Raw genomic sequence first — 15,381 nt, 5'->3', positions numbered from 1 at the left:
GCAGTTGCTTTTCTTCTTACCCTCCTCTCCCCCTCCCCAACTTGCTACCTTCTGATCTGCTCATCCTTAGAAAGCTGATAATCAAGCCAATATGAGAGCCAATGTAGCTCTCCTGTAAGTAAAAAGCATGAATAGAATTTTTTTTTTTTTAAATATATTTCATTGATTTTCCACAGAGAGGAAGGGAGAGGGATAGAGAGCCAGAAACATCAATGAGAGAGAAACATTGATCAGCTGCCTCCTGCACGCCCCCCACTGGGGATGTGCCCGCAACCAAGGTACATGCTTCTGATCTGCTCATCCTTAGAAAGCTGATAATCAAGCCAATATGAGAGCCAATGTAGCTCTCCTGTAAGTAAAAAGCATGAATAGAATTTATGATAATTTTGACTTATAATGCTTGACATAATCCCTGAAGTGTTAGGAGGAAATTGCTATATAAGTGTACTATGAATGACCCAAATATTGCTACCTTATAACCATACACAATTTTACATTTTTTAATACCTTTATCCTGCCTAAAACTGTTTTTGAATAATGAAAACTTCTTTGTTGATTTCTAAGCTATGTAAAGGCTAACAAAAACAAACCAAAAAAAATCATTTTTTAACACACCCCCTTTATCTGAAAGGTCTCTCATTTTACAAACTTAATACCAATATATAATTAACTTGTTTTGTTCTAAGTTTCTAAATTTAGTTTGCTGAGAGAAATTAATTAGGTGTCTTGTATACCTAAACAGAGACCTTTTTTGAGCCCAAATCAACTCACCTGTAGAGACTGAAGAAAGAGTACCCAGACTTCATGAGGCAGTTCACTTTCAGACACTGAAAGCAGCAATTCAAAACAACTCCTACAATATACATAAGTCAGTATATAAAAGTGGCTATAGTCATAATCAAACACAGTATGACACTGGTACAGAATATATTTTTGTTTAGACTTTTAAATTTATTTTTTACTCTTTAAAACTTTCTTCAATATTGTTACATTAGCTTTTCAACTTTAAAAAAAGAAAAACCAGGAGGCTTAATAGTTACATTGTTACTTTAATATATTTAGTAAGAATATAAACTTTTTATGAATCATATACCAAGCAGTTTTATTTAGTTAATTGGGGTGTGTCAGGGAGGGGAGGTGCCCATACAGAAAACATTCTGATTACAGAAAATAAAAACAGGAGCTCATGCTCCTGTCAATTCAGTTGATAAAGTGATAAATATATGTAACTATCATCTATTTAGGTTCTTGTCATTTGCATAAGAAGCAGAAAGATTGGCAAGGTCATTTCTTTACCTCTAACCAGTCAAGCAAGAAAAAAAAGAGTTTTCTTCTTTTTACACTAACCAATACCCAGAAAAAATAACGGAGAATTAAAAAAAAAAAAAATAACGGAGAATTTTAAAAAGGGAATACGTAACACTCTGAATAAAGATCAAATCAAAATACCAATAAACCAAAACCTCTCTAAAATCTTGCAGAATGTTACTTTGCCCTTTAGGGATTAGTAAGTAATAATGAGATTATAAAACCAGGAATGTTTGTGTTCCGTGAAAGGTACAGTATTAAAGGTTTTGGAGAAAAGGAAAGAAAATAGGGTGAGGCCAGATAAAAATAAAATGGATCACCCAGACAAGAAGTTATCCCAACAATCTGTAAACTGAACCAAAGTGATTCCCCAGGTAAAAACGGAAGAGCTGCTGTATTTTTTTCAGCTTGCAGGTGAAAATTACATTAGAGGTGTAATTTTGTCTGCGACTAGGCAGCCAGGTATTAAAACAGCAGCTAAATTATGATGGACTCTTAGAGTGGTAATCTTATATTGTGCACCCTGATACTTTCTGCTATCTTAGTTCAAATAGTACAACTGAATTGCAGAATTTCATAATGTTTTCCTCTTTCTCCAAAGTGTCCCTCTAAGACCAAAACAGTTCCCACAGATACTGTCACTTAAACTGATCTACACCTGAGAACAGAGAAAATCTACCGTTCTTGGATTTTAAGCCTGAGCAGGAAAAGAGACTGGAGGCAATTGGTTATGTTGCTTGGCTTGTACTTATCTCCTGGGAACCAGAGTGTGAGGGCTCAGAGCAAAGGAAATTTCATGCAAAGATATGACTTTAATGGTGCTTTGAATAACATGATGCCATAGGAACCAGAAGTCAGGCAAACATTACAACCAAGAGTACTTAGTTTTAAGAGTGATTTAAGTTCTTAAACTTACAGTACTAATCTGCCAAGCACTAATAGGACATCTTCACATTCAGTAGTTAAATACGGGCGTGCACTGGCAAAGCTTTGGATAGCAAGTCGATATACCTCCAGAAGATACACCATATGTTCTGATGCATTCTTGTTGCTTGCATATTGCAATAGGGTCTAAAAAATAAAATAAAATTTTTAATTATTTAAAAAATTAAAACAATGAAACAAATTGTCTTTGATTCTCTTTGTTCCCTTTTTTCTAATAGACCCACACAACTTGTATTTGCCTTTACAGACTCTGGCTTGTTTAGAGGATTCTCTTTTCACCACTTAATGAATTGTTTATGCTGAGTTAAAGAAAAGGCAGAATTGCTCTTCTGACAGGAAAATAAATCACTGAGTAGAGCCATAAAATGCCTATAGTGGTGCTTTCTAGAGGTCTAAAGTTATCATCTCTAGCCCTAGCGGGTTTTGCTCAGTGGATAAAGCTTTGGCCTGCATACCAAAGGGTCCCAGGTTTGATGCCGGGCAAGGGCATGTACCTTGGTTGCAGATTCCTCCCCAGCAGCTTGGCCCAGGCCCTGGTCAGGGCTCATGCAGGAGGCAACCAATTGATGTGTTTCTCTCACATCGCTATTTCTCTGTCTTTCCCTCTCTCTTCTCTAAAAATCAATGGAAAAATATCAAGTGAGGATTAAAAATATATATATTAATTGACTTTTAAAGAGAGGGGGAAAGGAGAAGAGAGAGAGAGAAACATCCATGAGAGAACGAAACATTGATCAGCTGCTTCCTGCACACCCCCTAATGGGGATCGAGTACGCAACCCAGGCATGTGCCCTGACTAGGAATCAAACCAGCAATCTTTCAGTGCTTAGAATGACACCCAACCAACTGAGCCACACTAGCCAGGGCCAAATTCCAAATTTTAATAAGAATAAAATCTAAATAACAAGATCATAAAACTTACTCCATAACAATCCTCTTCAGCTAAATCAGTAGAGAGAAGGAACACAGAATATGTGCTTATCTGTTACATAAGTAAGATGTCACAAAAATCACTCTTCAGAAATTTATTAAAATGTATGTTAGAAAGAAATTCTGTTTTAGGTCAGCAAATTACTTAATGTCTGCATTGGTTAATCTAAAAACTAGTCAGCTTTACAAATTCATAACCAGTACCAGATTTTATGCTCCTTGAGGCTGATCAGATATTATATCTTATCAATCTTTGTAGGCCTAACACTCCTCCATCCCTACAGGACATTCTCAAATCTCACTAAATGCTTGCTGAATACATTCACAATTTTATTCATTTGACAAAGATTTATTTTTTTGAATAGCCATAGAAATGTTTTATTTTTATTTTTTAAATCCTTACCCGAAGATATTTTTCCATTGATTTTTAGAGAGAGTGGAAGAGATAGGGAAAGACAGAGAGAAATATCGATGTGAGAGAAACACATCTATTGGTTGCCTCAAGCACGTGCCCCCACCAGGGCCCGGGCCGGCAACCGAGGTACATATCCTTGACCAGAATCGAATCTGAGACCCTTCGGTCCACAGGCCAATGCTCTATCCACTGAGCCAAACCGGCTAGGGTGACAAAAATTATTGATAGCCTACTCTACATACAGTGCTAGATGCTGCGGAAAGACATGGAGACCTATCCTCATAGAGCTTTCAGAATGAGTCAACACAACATGACAGCTGGAACCACATATGCAAATTAACCAACTGCTAGCCAAAGTACGCAAAGAGAAAGGCAGAGTGCATACAGGTGAGGTGGGTCTTTCCACAGTCCACCTCTGCATTTAGAACACTGTTGTCACCCATCTAATTATCTTCTGACCCAGAAACTCCATTAAGACTACTGCAAATTACACAATTTCAGATTCAATACCGCATAGTATTTATGTTTATAGTTTGCTCTATACTGATTTACATATTTTTAGTATTTCTAAATCCTTTTCATGTGAGATCTTGCTTATTTATTTATTTATTTTATGTGTGTGTGTGAGAGAGAGAGAAACATCAACATGAGAGACACACATTGATTGGTTGTCTCCTGCTTGCGCCACTCCCAGGGCCGAGGATTCAATCTACAACTGAGGTATGTGCCCTTGACCAGGAATCAAAGCTGTGTCCCTTGTGGTCCACCGGTCGACATTCTAACCACTGAAACCACCACATCAAAGTTTGTAGCTTCAACCTCAGGAATACCTTTGTCTCCTGCCCTTAAGCTTTATTTCTATAGCCAATGACCTAGACCAGAGTCCCCAACATCCCTCAATTGGACTGCTAAATAGTTTACTTCTCTAGGCTAACTAAATACCCTCCATTTCTGTATGTGTGTTAAGTGACAACATATCTGTACATTAAAAAATTAATGTGGGAGTGGGGAGACTAGAAGGAACTCAATTAAAATGCTTATATGGTTATTAGCACTGGGATAGGGTAGTAGTAGGATTGTGAACAATTTTTGTTGTCTTTACATTTTTTCTGAACTTCCCAGATTTTCTTTAACTAGCAATATTATGTTTACAATGAAAGAAAAAAATATCTCCCCTCATTCCAATTTTATCTACATTGCTTACTGCATGGTTTCAAAGAAGTTGGCAGTATCTTGATTATTCTCTGACAATATCAAGGAGGGAAATTTCTTTGAGGGTGGTCATATTTTTTACAGGGATGCAAACCAATTTAAAACTCAAATGGTGCCTGGCCGGTGTGGCTCAGTGGTTGAGTGTCGACTCATGAACCAAGAGGTCACCAGTTTGATTCCGGGTCAGGGCACGTGCCCAGGTTTCGGGCTTGATCCCAGTAGGGGGCATGCAGGAGGCAGCCAATTGATATTTCTCTTATTGATGTTTCTATCTCTTCCTCTCTGAAATCAATAAAAATATAAAAATTAAAAATAAGAAGGCTGGCCAAAGCAAGTGTTGTCTGAGAGGTGGAAAACTAGAGCTCTCCTACATTGTTGGTGGGAATGTAAAATGATACAACTAATTCTGAAAAACCTGTTATGTTGACCCAGTCATTCCACCTAGGTATTTACCAGAGGGAGAGAAAGCATGTGTCCTCACAATGACTTATACACCAACATTCACAATAGCTTTATCTGCAATAGCCAAAAACTGGAAATGAGACAAATGTCTATCACAGGTGAATAAATAAACAAATCATGATATAATCATACAATGAATAGTCAGCAATTAAAGGAATTAATATAGACAACATGAATAAGTTTCAAAATAATTATACTGAGTGAAAAAAGCCCTCCAAAAGAGACTATGTAATTTTATTTATATGAAATTCTTTTAAAAAGGCAATCACCCTGGCCTGTTTTGCTCAGTGGATAGAGCGTTGGCCTGCAAACTGAAGGGTCCAGGTTCGATTCCAGTCAAGGGCACATACCTTGGTTGTCGGGCTCATGCAGGAGGCAACCAGCTGATGTGTTTCTCTCGAATCAATGTTTTTCTCTGTCTTTCCCCCTCTCTTCCACGCTCTCTAAAAATCAATGGAAAAGGTGTCCTCGGGTGAGGATTAAAAAATAATAATAATAAATAAGTAAAAATAAAAATGCAATCTAATCTCCCCTGGCCAGTGTGGCTCAGTGGTTAAGTGTTGTCCTGTGCTCCAGAAGGTTGAGAGTTTGATTTCCATCAGAGCACATACCTAGGTAGTGGGTTCAGTCCTCGATTGGGATACTTACGAGAGGCAACCAATTGATGTATCTCTCACATCAATGTTTCTCTCTTTCTCCCCCTTCCTCCCTTTCTCTAAAAAACAAACAAAAAAAACAATCTAATCTATAGAAACAGAAAGCAGATCAATAGTTGAGTGAGGATGAAAGAATGTACAGAGGAGAAAGGTAAGAAAATAGAAACACAAAGGGGTAGGAAAAAAAACTTCTAGGGTGATGAATATACTTTATTTTGATTATGGTAATATTTCATGGGTGTATATGCCAAAGCTTATCAAACTGTATGTTGTAAATACAAGCAGTTGATCATATGTCAAGTACACCTCAAAAACGTTTTTAAAAAGACAAATAGGCCACAAACTGCACAAAATAATAAAAGGAATTTAAATAAATTTGACTTTTCAGTTGTCAGATTAAAAATATCTAATGCAGCCCTGGCTGGTTTGCCTCAGTGGATAGAGCATCAGCTGTGGACGGAAGGGTCCCGGGTTTGATTCCAGTCAAGGGCACATGCCCGGGTTGCAGGCTCGATCCCCAGTAGGGACGGGCAGGAGACAGCCGATCAATGATACTCTCTCATCACTGATGTTTCCTTCTCTCTCTTCCTCTCTGAAATCAATAAAAATATATTTTTAAAAAATAATATCTACTGCAATAAATTGTAAAACTTTTATGCATGAAGATAATATAAAATGTGAATAAACTGGAAAAAATAATTCCAACAAGGGATTCATGTCTAAAATACAAAATTTTACTAACACTGTTTAAAAAAAGAACCACAATTGAAAAATAAGCAAGACATAACAAATGGCAATTTACAGGAGAGGAAGTCTTAATAGCGATAAATAGTCACTAAAAAGATAATCAGCTTCTCACAAGTAAACAAAGACAAAACTACAATGAGATACCACAGCCCACCCACCAGAATGGCTAAAATTAAACTGACTACATCTAGCATTAGCAACTATTTTGGAGCAATAGTAATGTTCATACACTGATAATTGGCATAAATTGTTACAAATACTTTGGAGGATAACTTAGCAGTACTTATTAAAGTTGATAATAGGCCGATAATATGAACCCAGCAATTCCACTGTAAGCATATAATCTAAAGAAATTCTTACACCCATGTATCAACATATTTTTTAAGATGTCCACCCCATTAATATAAATGCTTCTAAATCTTTCAATAAAAGAGTGCACAAATGAACTGTGACATATTTGCATAATAAAATACTACACACCAGTGAATGCACCAAAGCTAAACATACCAATATAAAGCTTTAGAAACATGTTAAATTTTAAAAAGCTTCAGAAGAATACATACAGTACCATCACTTAATGCTGAAAAACAAAATAATACTATACACTGTATTAAGATGTACAAATAAAATTTAAAAACTAAACAGATAAAGGGAAATGACTAAATACCCTAATCAGGATGGTGGTGGGAGGTAGATGATAATCTGTGACCAGATACATAGGTAGTAGCTTCAATCATTTTATTTCTTAGGTTGTATTCATTTTAGTATACTCTTTACTACTTTGCATTATGGAGATATTTGATTTTTTAAAAAGTAACATATCCTTCAAAGTTCTGAGTAAAACTGATTTTCAATCCAGATTCCTATACCCAGACAGACTAACACCACCAAGAGAGAGGAGAGACAGCCTCAAGAAGCTACATTCAAGACACGAAAAAGACATGAGGACCAAGAAACAGAGGATCTAAGAAGAAAAGCAAAAACTAGAACTGAAACAATGGCTGATAAAATGAAAATTAATTTAAAAGGGTAACAAAGAAGTATCCTATATAATAAAGGGCTAATATGCAAATTGTCCCCTCGACTGCAAGTTCGACGGGAGTTCAACTGGGAGTTCGACCAGGGGGCGGGGTCGGATGGCCAACTGCCAATGGCCACTCGCCCAGCCGCAGCCCCTCCCTGTGGCAGGCCCTGCCCCCGATTGAACACCCCCCCATCAGGGGTGGGGCCAGCCGGCCAACCGCCCGAGATCCCTCCCCCAGCCAGCCAAGCCCTATCAGCCCCAATTGGGACGGTCTGGCTGGACCCCACCTGCCGGGCCTCTAGTAAACTATATAAAAACATAAACATAAAGTGAATGTCCCACTAATTCTTCACTGAAATGCAAATAATACTTTGGAATTGTCTTTCAAAAAATTTTATATGCCCTGGCCAGTGTGCTCAATGGTTAGAGTCAGCCCATGCAGCAAAGGGTCTCAGGTTCAATTCCCAGTCAAGAGCATGTACCTAGGTTGTGTTTCACTCTCCGACCCTAATGTTACTCTCCCTCCCCTCCTTTCTCTCTCTCTTAAAAGCAATGGAAAAAAATACCCTCAGGTGAGTATTAACAAAAGAAAAACTTTTCTTATGCATCATTGTTTCATAAAATGAGATAATGTAGTTTCCTAAACATCTTCTTAAAAAAAATACTGAAATTACAAAGTAAAACCCACACATAATTCCACCACTTTAAAGTTTTGTATACAATAAGAAGTGAAGGTTCATACCTGTGGTTCCATCGAATTCCACTCCCACTCCCCACTCCCAAATAACCCCTATAAACAATTTAGAACATATGCCCTATATACATAAACAAAGGCTTTCTAATTCTTGGCAAAAATCTCCTGAGCTCAAATGTTTTATGGCTATGGGATGTTCAAAGGGTACTTATTTTTTGGCATTTCCAAACCTAAAATATCTTACAAAAGCCCCCATCCAGCCAAAAATGGATGCCTACCATTCCTGCTCTCCCTTAAGTTAGTAGGGTCTTCCCTTCCTTATCACACACTTGCTTCAAACTTTTAGTTTGACAACCAATACCAATAAAGTGGTTACAGAAAAGTGGCAGGGAAAATGATGTCTTTATAGCTCGGCCAGCATGGCTCAATGGTTGAGCATCGACCTATGAACCAGGAGGTCATGGTTCAATTCCTGGTCAGGGCACATGCCAGGGTTGTGGGCTGGATTCCTAGTGTGGGGCTTGTAGGAGGCAGCCAATCAATGATTCTCTCTCATCATTCATGTTTCTCTCTCTCTCTCCCTCTTCCTTCCTCTCTGAAATCAATAAAAATATATTTTTAAAAAAAGAAAATGATGCCCTAACTGGTTTGGCTCAGTGGATAGAGCATCGGCCTGCGGACTGAAGGGTCCCGGGTTCGATTCCGGTCAAGGGCATATACCTTGGTTGTGGGCACATCCCCAGTAGGGGGTGTGCAGGAGGCAGCTGATTGAGGTTTCTCTCTCTTTGATGTTTCTAATTCTCTATCCCTCTTCCTTCCACTCTGTAAAAAAATCAATAAAATGTATATTTAAAAAAAAAAAGAAAGAAAATGATGTCTTTATAATCTATACCAAGTGGCAAAGAGCAATGTTGCCTATTCAAATCAATTTATTAGACTTCAAAAGTAGGCAATAATTTGGCATTGGGAATTGTTTTAGTTATGCCCGTTACCTACAAAAACTAGTTGGAAGGTGGATAAATATACATGATCATCAAACCCTGACTACTGCTCTATTGTATCATAAGTAAATGGAATATGAAAAACTTTAATGTTTATCTTCACTAGACAATAAAGTCACAAAGGGCAAGAACCACATCTGTTTTTCATCACTGTAGACCAAAACTCAGCATACTGAGTAGCACATAGCAAGTATCCTGTAATTACTTGCTTTTGATGCTTAGCACTATTATTAAAGGATTTGCCAACTTTTAAGTTTAAGACAGTTTTTCAGATACACATCTTATTAGAGAGAAATAAGCCTAAGTAGATTTGATTCCAAATTGTCACTGCTTCATCCAAACTCTGTAAAAGGAAAGCAGCATGTTGACCAAACTGTAGAAATTTTAAAAAGGAAAATGCTTAGATCAATGAACATTTTAGAAGGGTGCTCACATCAAGTCATAATGATATACTAGTCTTGAATTTTGTTTGGTGGCAAATAGATATATCGAAGTTCAGAACTTTATTGAAATTATAACCTATTCTGATAGTCAGCTAACATCCTAGAATAAGAGGGAATTTTCCCCTGTAAAGTTTTAAACTGGAAAGATAATGGGCTAGATAACCTTTATAATCCTCCCCCGAAACAAAAGATTCTATGATTTTATGAAAACAACAGAGGCCCAGTGCATGAATTCATGCACGGATGGGGTCTGGCCGGCCCGCCCCGATTGGGCAGGGGCGTGGGGGCTGTACTGGGGCGGGGCCGGCTGGGGGAAGGGGCCACAGGCAGTTGGCGGGCCAGCCCCACCCCCTGGCCAAACTCTTGGTCAAGGGGACAATTTGCATATTAGCCTTTTATTATATAGGATGGCCAGCCATCTTTTCCCCAGGGACTCAAAGACACTTGTGTTACAAATTCAAATAATTTTTGATACATGCATATTTCAATCATATATCACTTAAATCCCCAACAATAAACCAAGTTAAAATCAATAGCCAAATGAATAAAAAATATTGTATATAGAATGATCTGTTGGTTGCAACAGATCAAATCCATATACACACTATAAATCCCAAAGGGCATACATATTGCTTCAGTGTAACAGAAATTCACTGTAAATTACACTTCCAATCTACAAAGCTCATCATAGGCTCTCTGAATCTAACACTATGCAGCAAATGCTCTGTAAACATCTAGGAAACTTTTTCCTTCAATGGGCTGTACATTGACAGGAAAAATGGAAAAAAGCTGCTCTACATTAAACACTTCTTAAAACAATATTCAGTATAGAAAGGAAATAAATAAAATATAGACATACAGATTATATATCTATCTGCTACCAAAAGCTATTCTAAGGGCAGTGTTACACTGTTCCATTTGATCCTTGAGGTAGCTTTCTACTACCCTAAATTTTATAGACATGAATACTGATCCAAGGCAAGGTTTAAGGTCACAAGAGTGTTGGAATGAGCATTTAAAGTAAAATCTCCTAATTTCAAATCTACTTTCTACTGCATATGTTCTCCATTTCTTAAGATAATAAAACATGAGACTGACCATTTGTAATGTTTTATCCACATTTACTATTAAACTATGAGACAATTTGCTCTAGATTTTCTTTTACCAAGTTCTTTAAACAGTGAAAGTGCGATTTCACTATGAAGGTAAAAGCCAAGTAAGGATAGTGAGCATAACAACTAATGTAAACAAACAATCTCAGTTCAAATTAGTAGAATGGTTTCCATTGGGATGAGCATTTACCCTAGAGGAGTAAATAACAACCCACCAGGGGACAGGATATAACATTAATATTTTTATTTAAATGAGTTTTCAAAAATCTCAGTCCTTTAATATTTTTCTGTGTTTGCTTATAATTTATATATTGGTACTATATAAATAAAACATAGTAAGTTCATTGAGAATGCACAAGGTGACTTAGAAAATAATCCTTGCCCTAGCTGGCTTGGCTCAGTAGATAGAGTGTCAGCCTGCCGACTGAAGGATCCCAGGTTCGATTCTGACCAAGGGTACATGCCTGGGTTGCAGGCTTGATCCCCAGTAGGGGGTGTGCAAGAGGCAGCCGGTCAATGATTCTCTCTCATCATTGATGTTTCTATTTCCCTCTCCTTCTCCCTTCCTCTCTGAAACCAATAAAGAAATATATTTTTTAAAAAGAAAATAATCCTTAGTGAGAGTTTTTCAATAAAATTACATAATACTAGTGACCCAATGCACAAATTCGTGCACATTGAAAGGAAATTAACTAGAAGAAATATTTTAATATTGCTATTCGCCCTTTCTTTATCATAGAAATGTCAACCAAATTCACGATCAACTATAACAGATCAAAACATACGCGTCCGATTGGCACCAGCGAGAGCTTTATATGTATTGCACATGCGCGAGTCAACAGCCTATTATAGATATAGAATAAACTTGCTTAATTAGACCTGCTTTCTGACTCAGCTAAACTTTTTCCAGCCCAGTGAAGCACCCCAACTTCTCTTTCAGGTAATTGTCGGCAACACAGTAGTAAATATCAACATGAAGCAGATTATTATTGTAGATCACACAGGGAGAACAAAGGGTAAAATATTTAACTGCAGCAGTGTTTTACTATATTCTGCAGTGAGAAAACCTGAAGTCATTTTCAAGGTCCACCATTTCTTACTTTTTTTCAGTTGGGTCAAGTTTCTAAGCTTTCTAAATCTCTCTTTTCCAGCTAATGAAAAGAAAATAGGATTCCATTGAGTCTTCTACCTACCTACTCCAGGACTTCTGTGAGGATCAAATGAAATGAGGCATGGGAAAACACTTCACAGACATTTGGTTAAAGTGTGAAATGTTTGCACTTGGCTATAAAGCAAGTGGGCTGAAGAAACTCCAAGGAGGCTAGTCGCTAGGGAGAGGAAGCCGGGTGTTGCTACATAACATCATTACCAGGCACCCACAGCCACCATTTCCGGACTGGGCTAGGATGTGGGCTGCATTTTGCGCCATGGAGTCTTGGCAGCTTCGGCTGCGATTTGGTGGGGTGTCACTCCGGGGTGGTGGCAGGGCCTGTGTCCCACTTGTGGAAGCCGAGTATTGGTTTGTCAGCGCCAGGTCTGCGGTGCTGTTTATTTTTAAACTAGAGGCCCGGTGCACAGATTCATGAATATTGAAAGGAAATTAATTAGAAGGTGGCTGGTGGGGTGGGACTGGGCGAGACGGGCCGGACACACCCTGGAGCCAACTTCCCGAGGTCCCTCCCAGCTGGCTGCACCTGGGGTGGCAGAGGGGCTCAAAGGGCATCTGTGGAATGAGCGGGGTCCCTCCAGCAGGTGGGGTCCCTCAGCCTGGCCTGCGGGAATCAGGCCAAAATCGGCAGTCTGACATCCCCTGAGGCATCCCAGAGTACGAGAGGGCACTCTGCAAAGCTGCTGTAGCTCGGCAGCTCCTGCATTGAGCATCTGCCCCTGGTGGTCAGTGCATGTCATAGCCACCGGTCAAACGGTCGGCCGGTCGCTTAGGGGTGTGTGTGTGTGTGTGTGTGTGTGTGTGTGTGTATTAGAGGCCCAGTGCACAAAATCGTGCATGGTAGGGTTCTAGGCTTGGCTGGAGATCAGGACCTGCTGGGGCCTGGGGCCTCTCTTCCCTGGCTGCTGTCAACCAGGGCCTTCCTTCATTCCACGCCGACCCTGGTGGTCAACGCACATCATAGTGAGCGATCAAACTCCCAGTCAGTCGAACTCCTGAGGGGACACTTTGCACATTAGGCTTTTATATAAATAGATTTGTTGCCTAGGAGAGGAAACTTCTATGAAAGCTAACAAAATACAATATTTCTACAATAATTATGATGATGATGTTGAAAATTGCAAATGCCTGCTTTGTGACAGCCGGAGTTGTTGTAAACATTGTATAAATAGCGACTCATTTTAGTGGATAGTATTACTGAACAATGGGCACTTGGCTTCCTTTCCCTAATCCACCGGACCCTGGTGACACTAATGGGAGGTAGACCATGTCTATAAAGAAATAATTTACTTTGATGATGTTGGATAAGGTTCTGAACCATGAGCTACCCTCATCAAAGAATGGTAATAGTAACCCAACCAAAAAAGGTATCTTTATTTACCTATTATCTTTTGCCATCTTAATGTGCAATGATAGTCTTGTTTTCACTTTACTTAGATGAAGAAGTTGAAAGACAGGCTAGGTAGCCATGCCGGAGTCCATTCATTGTCTTCACTAGCTGAGTTTAGACAGAGACCCCCAAAAGCTAGTAACCTTTGAAGTCCTAGCAAAGGTCAGAACTGCACCACCCAGTTAATCTAGGAACCACCCAGTTAATTTAGGTAATAATAGCTGAAGCATCCCCACGTTAGTTCCCTTAATTCCTTAGATACTTGTGTAGATCCTTGTTGATTATTGTTGACCAGATATTCTGCCTATTTCTGGAAATTGTCTACCAATGAGCTAATCCATGTGTCATTCAAACCTCCTTACCCTAAGGCTACCCCAGACAAACTTCCTTACCCTAGGGCTACCCCAGACAAACCTCCTTACCCTAGGGCTACCCCAGATCAAATAAAAGCTTGGAGCGGCCTGAGTTGGTGGAAGTCCTTCGGGACTTGCCCGCCTGGTCCCCCAATATTGCAAAAATTATCTTGTGTCTTTTTCTCTCATTTGTTGTGCGGCTCCACTTTCAGATACCGAACCCTACTCCACGCAGATCGTGGAGGGAGTGTTACTCGACATCGCCATCTTAGTCTTATCCTCTCTCCTCACCCTCCACCCTCAACCCCAACCTTTCATATAATAATTAACATAGGACAAATGGGTTTTTCAGATTTAAGCCTTTTCTTTTTTTGCTTGTAAGATGGTCCCTTTTTCTCTTCCCTTCAGAACGTTGCCATTTTATTCAATTCAATGCAATCCCCAAGCCTCCTTCTCTTAGCTCAAATCTTGTACTGGAGCAGAGTTAAAGTTGCCTAAGGCCACACCACATGACCAGTAAGAGCAGTGGCTTAAGAAAGGGGTTCCCCGAAATCAGCTGCCAAGAGAGCAAAGGCCAGTCCCGCTGCCTTTCCCCTCTGCTGGGAGCACCCACCACCCTAGGCCTTGGAAAGCTACATTTCCAAAACTACACACTCCCATTCCACTACAATAAAGCTTTCTCAGATCACACAACGCAGAACCCTCTTCCCCAGTCCCTAGAAAAACAGCACTACCAGGCCGGCAGCTCCTCATCAAACGTGCCTCCCACAACCCTGGGCCAGGATGCCTGAGACCCCCTGGTCCCCTCTAGGCACCTGAGCGCTCTGGTTTGGAAGCCGGGGAGTCAGGCAAAGGGAGGCTGAACCCAGGGCAATTTTCAAAAGCCCAGGAAAGTCCAGATTGCTGGTAAGCTGAATCTTGCCCACTCACCACCCAAGTCCTGTAACACCACAGCCAGGCAGACCACTTAAAGGGGTTGCAAGTTTCAATGCTCCCTGAAAGAGTTGGTGTTCTCTGCATCCAGGCAGCTGGGAACGAAAGGCAACCCCCAGCCCTCTGGCAACGCTGTCCCCCCTGAATTAGACATACACACCCTGGGATTTGTTTCCTACGTGGAGAGAGGGAGAAATGGAGGATGGGAGGGGGGGACCGTGAGGGAGTAAGGTGTGGCGATTCATGGAGGGAACGGGTAAGGGATTCATGGAGGGAACGGGTAAGGACCGGTTAAAGTCACCTCTCTGCCAGGAACAGAGCTGGGTCTAGGGGCAACCAGTCAAGAGGCCCCTAACAGCCCCATAACAGCCCCAACCCCTTGGCAGAAGGAAGAAACTTGTACACAGGCACTCCAGCACCAGGTGCTGCAGTTTGCCTGTAGCATTTTAAAAGCCAGAATAATGATCATTAAATAAAAGAATTAACAGTATTTTGTTTTCTTCCAAGTCTTTGGGAGAATTAAATTCAGGTTTTCAACTGATCTGCTAACATTTATAGTTCCCTGTGCAAAGCGGGGTGTGTGTTGGG

General features: G+C 39.9%; 1 protein-coding gene across 6 annotated transcripts in view; it reads right to left on the bottom strand.

Moving 5' to 3' along the window:
• RLF (rearranged L-myc fusion) overlaps positions 1–15,381 on the bottom strand; it is a 64,031-nt gene that overhangs the window by 34,041 nt on the left and 14,609 nt on the right. Inside the window, exons 1-3 of one of the 6 annotated variants that reach the window (XM_023761907.1) lie at positions 5,264–5,346; positions 2,225–2,379; positions 772–853 (exon numbers count right to left, since the gene is read on the bottom strand). The exons of 1 other annotated variant lie outside the window; for it this stretch is intronic. In XM_023761907.1, coding sequence (XP_023617675.1) covers positions 772–853; positions 2,225–2,379; positions 5,264–5,281 — 255 coding nt within the window. In that variant the 5' untranslated portion in view covers positions 5,282–5,346. Of the gene's footprint in view, positions 1–771; positions 854–2,224; positions 2,380–5,263; positions 5,347–15,381 lie in introns of those variants that run through there. 4 more of the 6 variants (XM_006098140.3, XM_023761906.1, XM_014463793.2 and 1 more) reach the window with 4 other exon arrangements.

Source organism: Myotis lucifugus, unplaced genomic scaffold (assembly GCF_000147115.1).
Source record: "Myotis lucifugus unplaced genomic scaffold, Myoluc2.0 scaffold_222, whole genome shotgun sequence".
Lineage (NCBI taxonomy): Eukaryota > Metazoa > Chordata > Mammalia > Chiroptera > Vespertilionidae > Myotis > Myotis lucifugus.
This window is presented reverse-complemented; position numbering and strand designations above follow the sequence as displayed.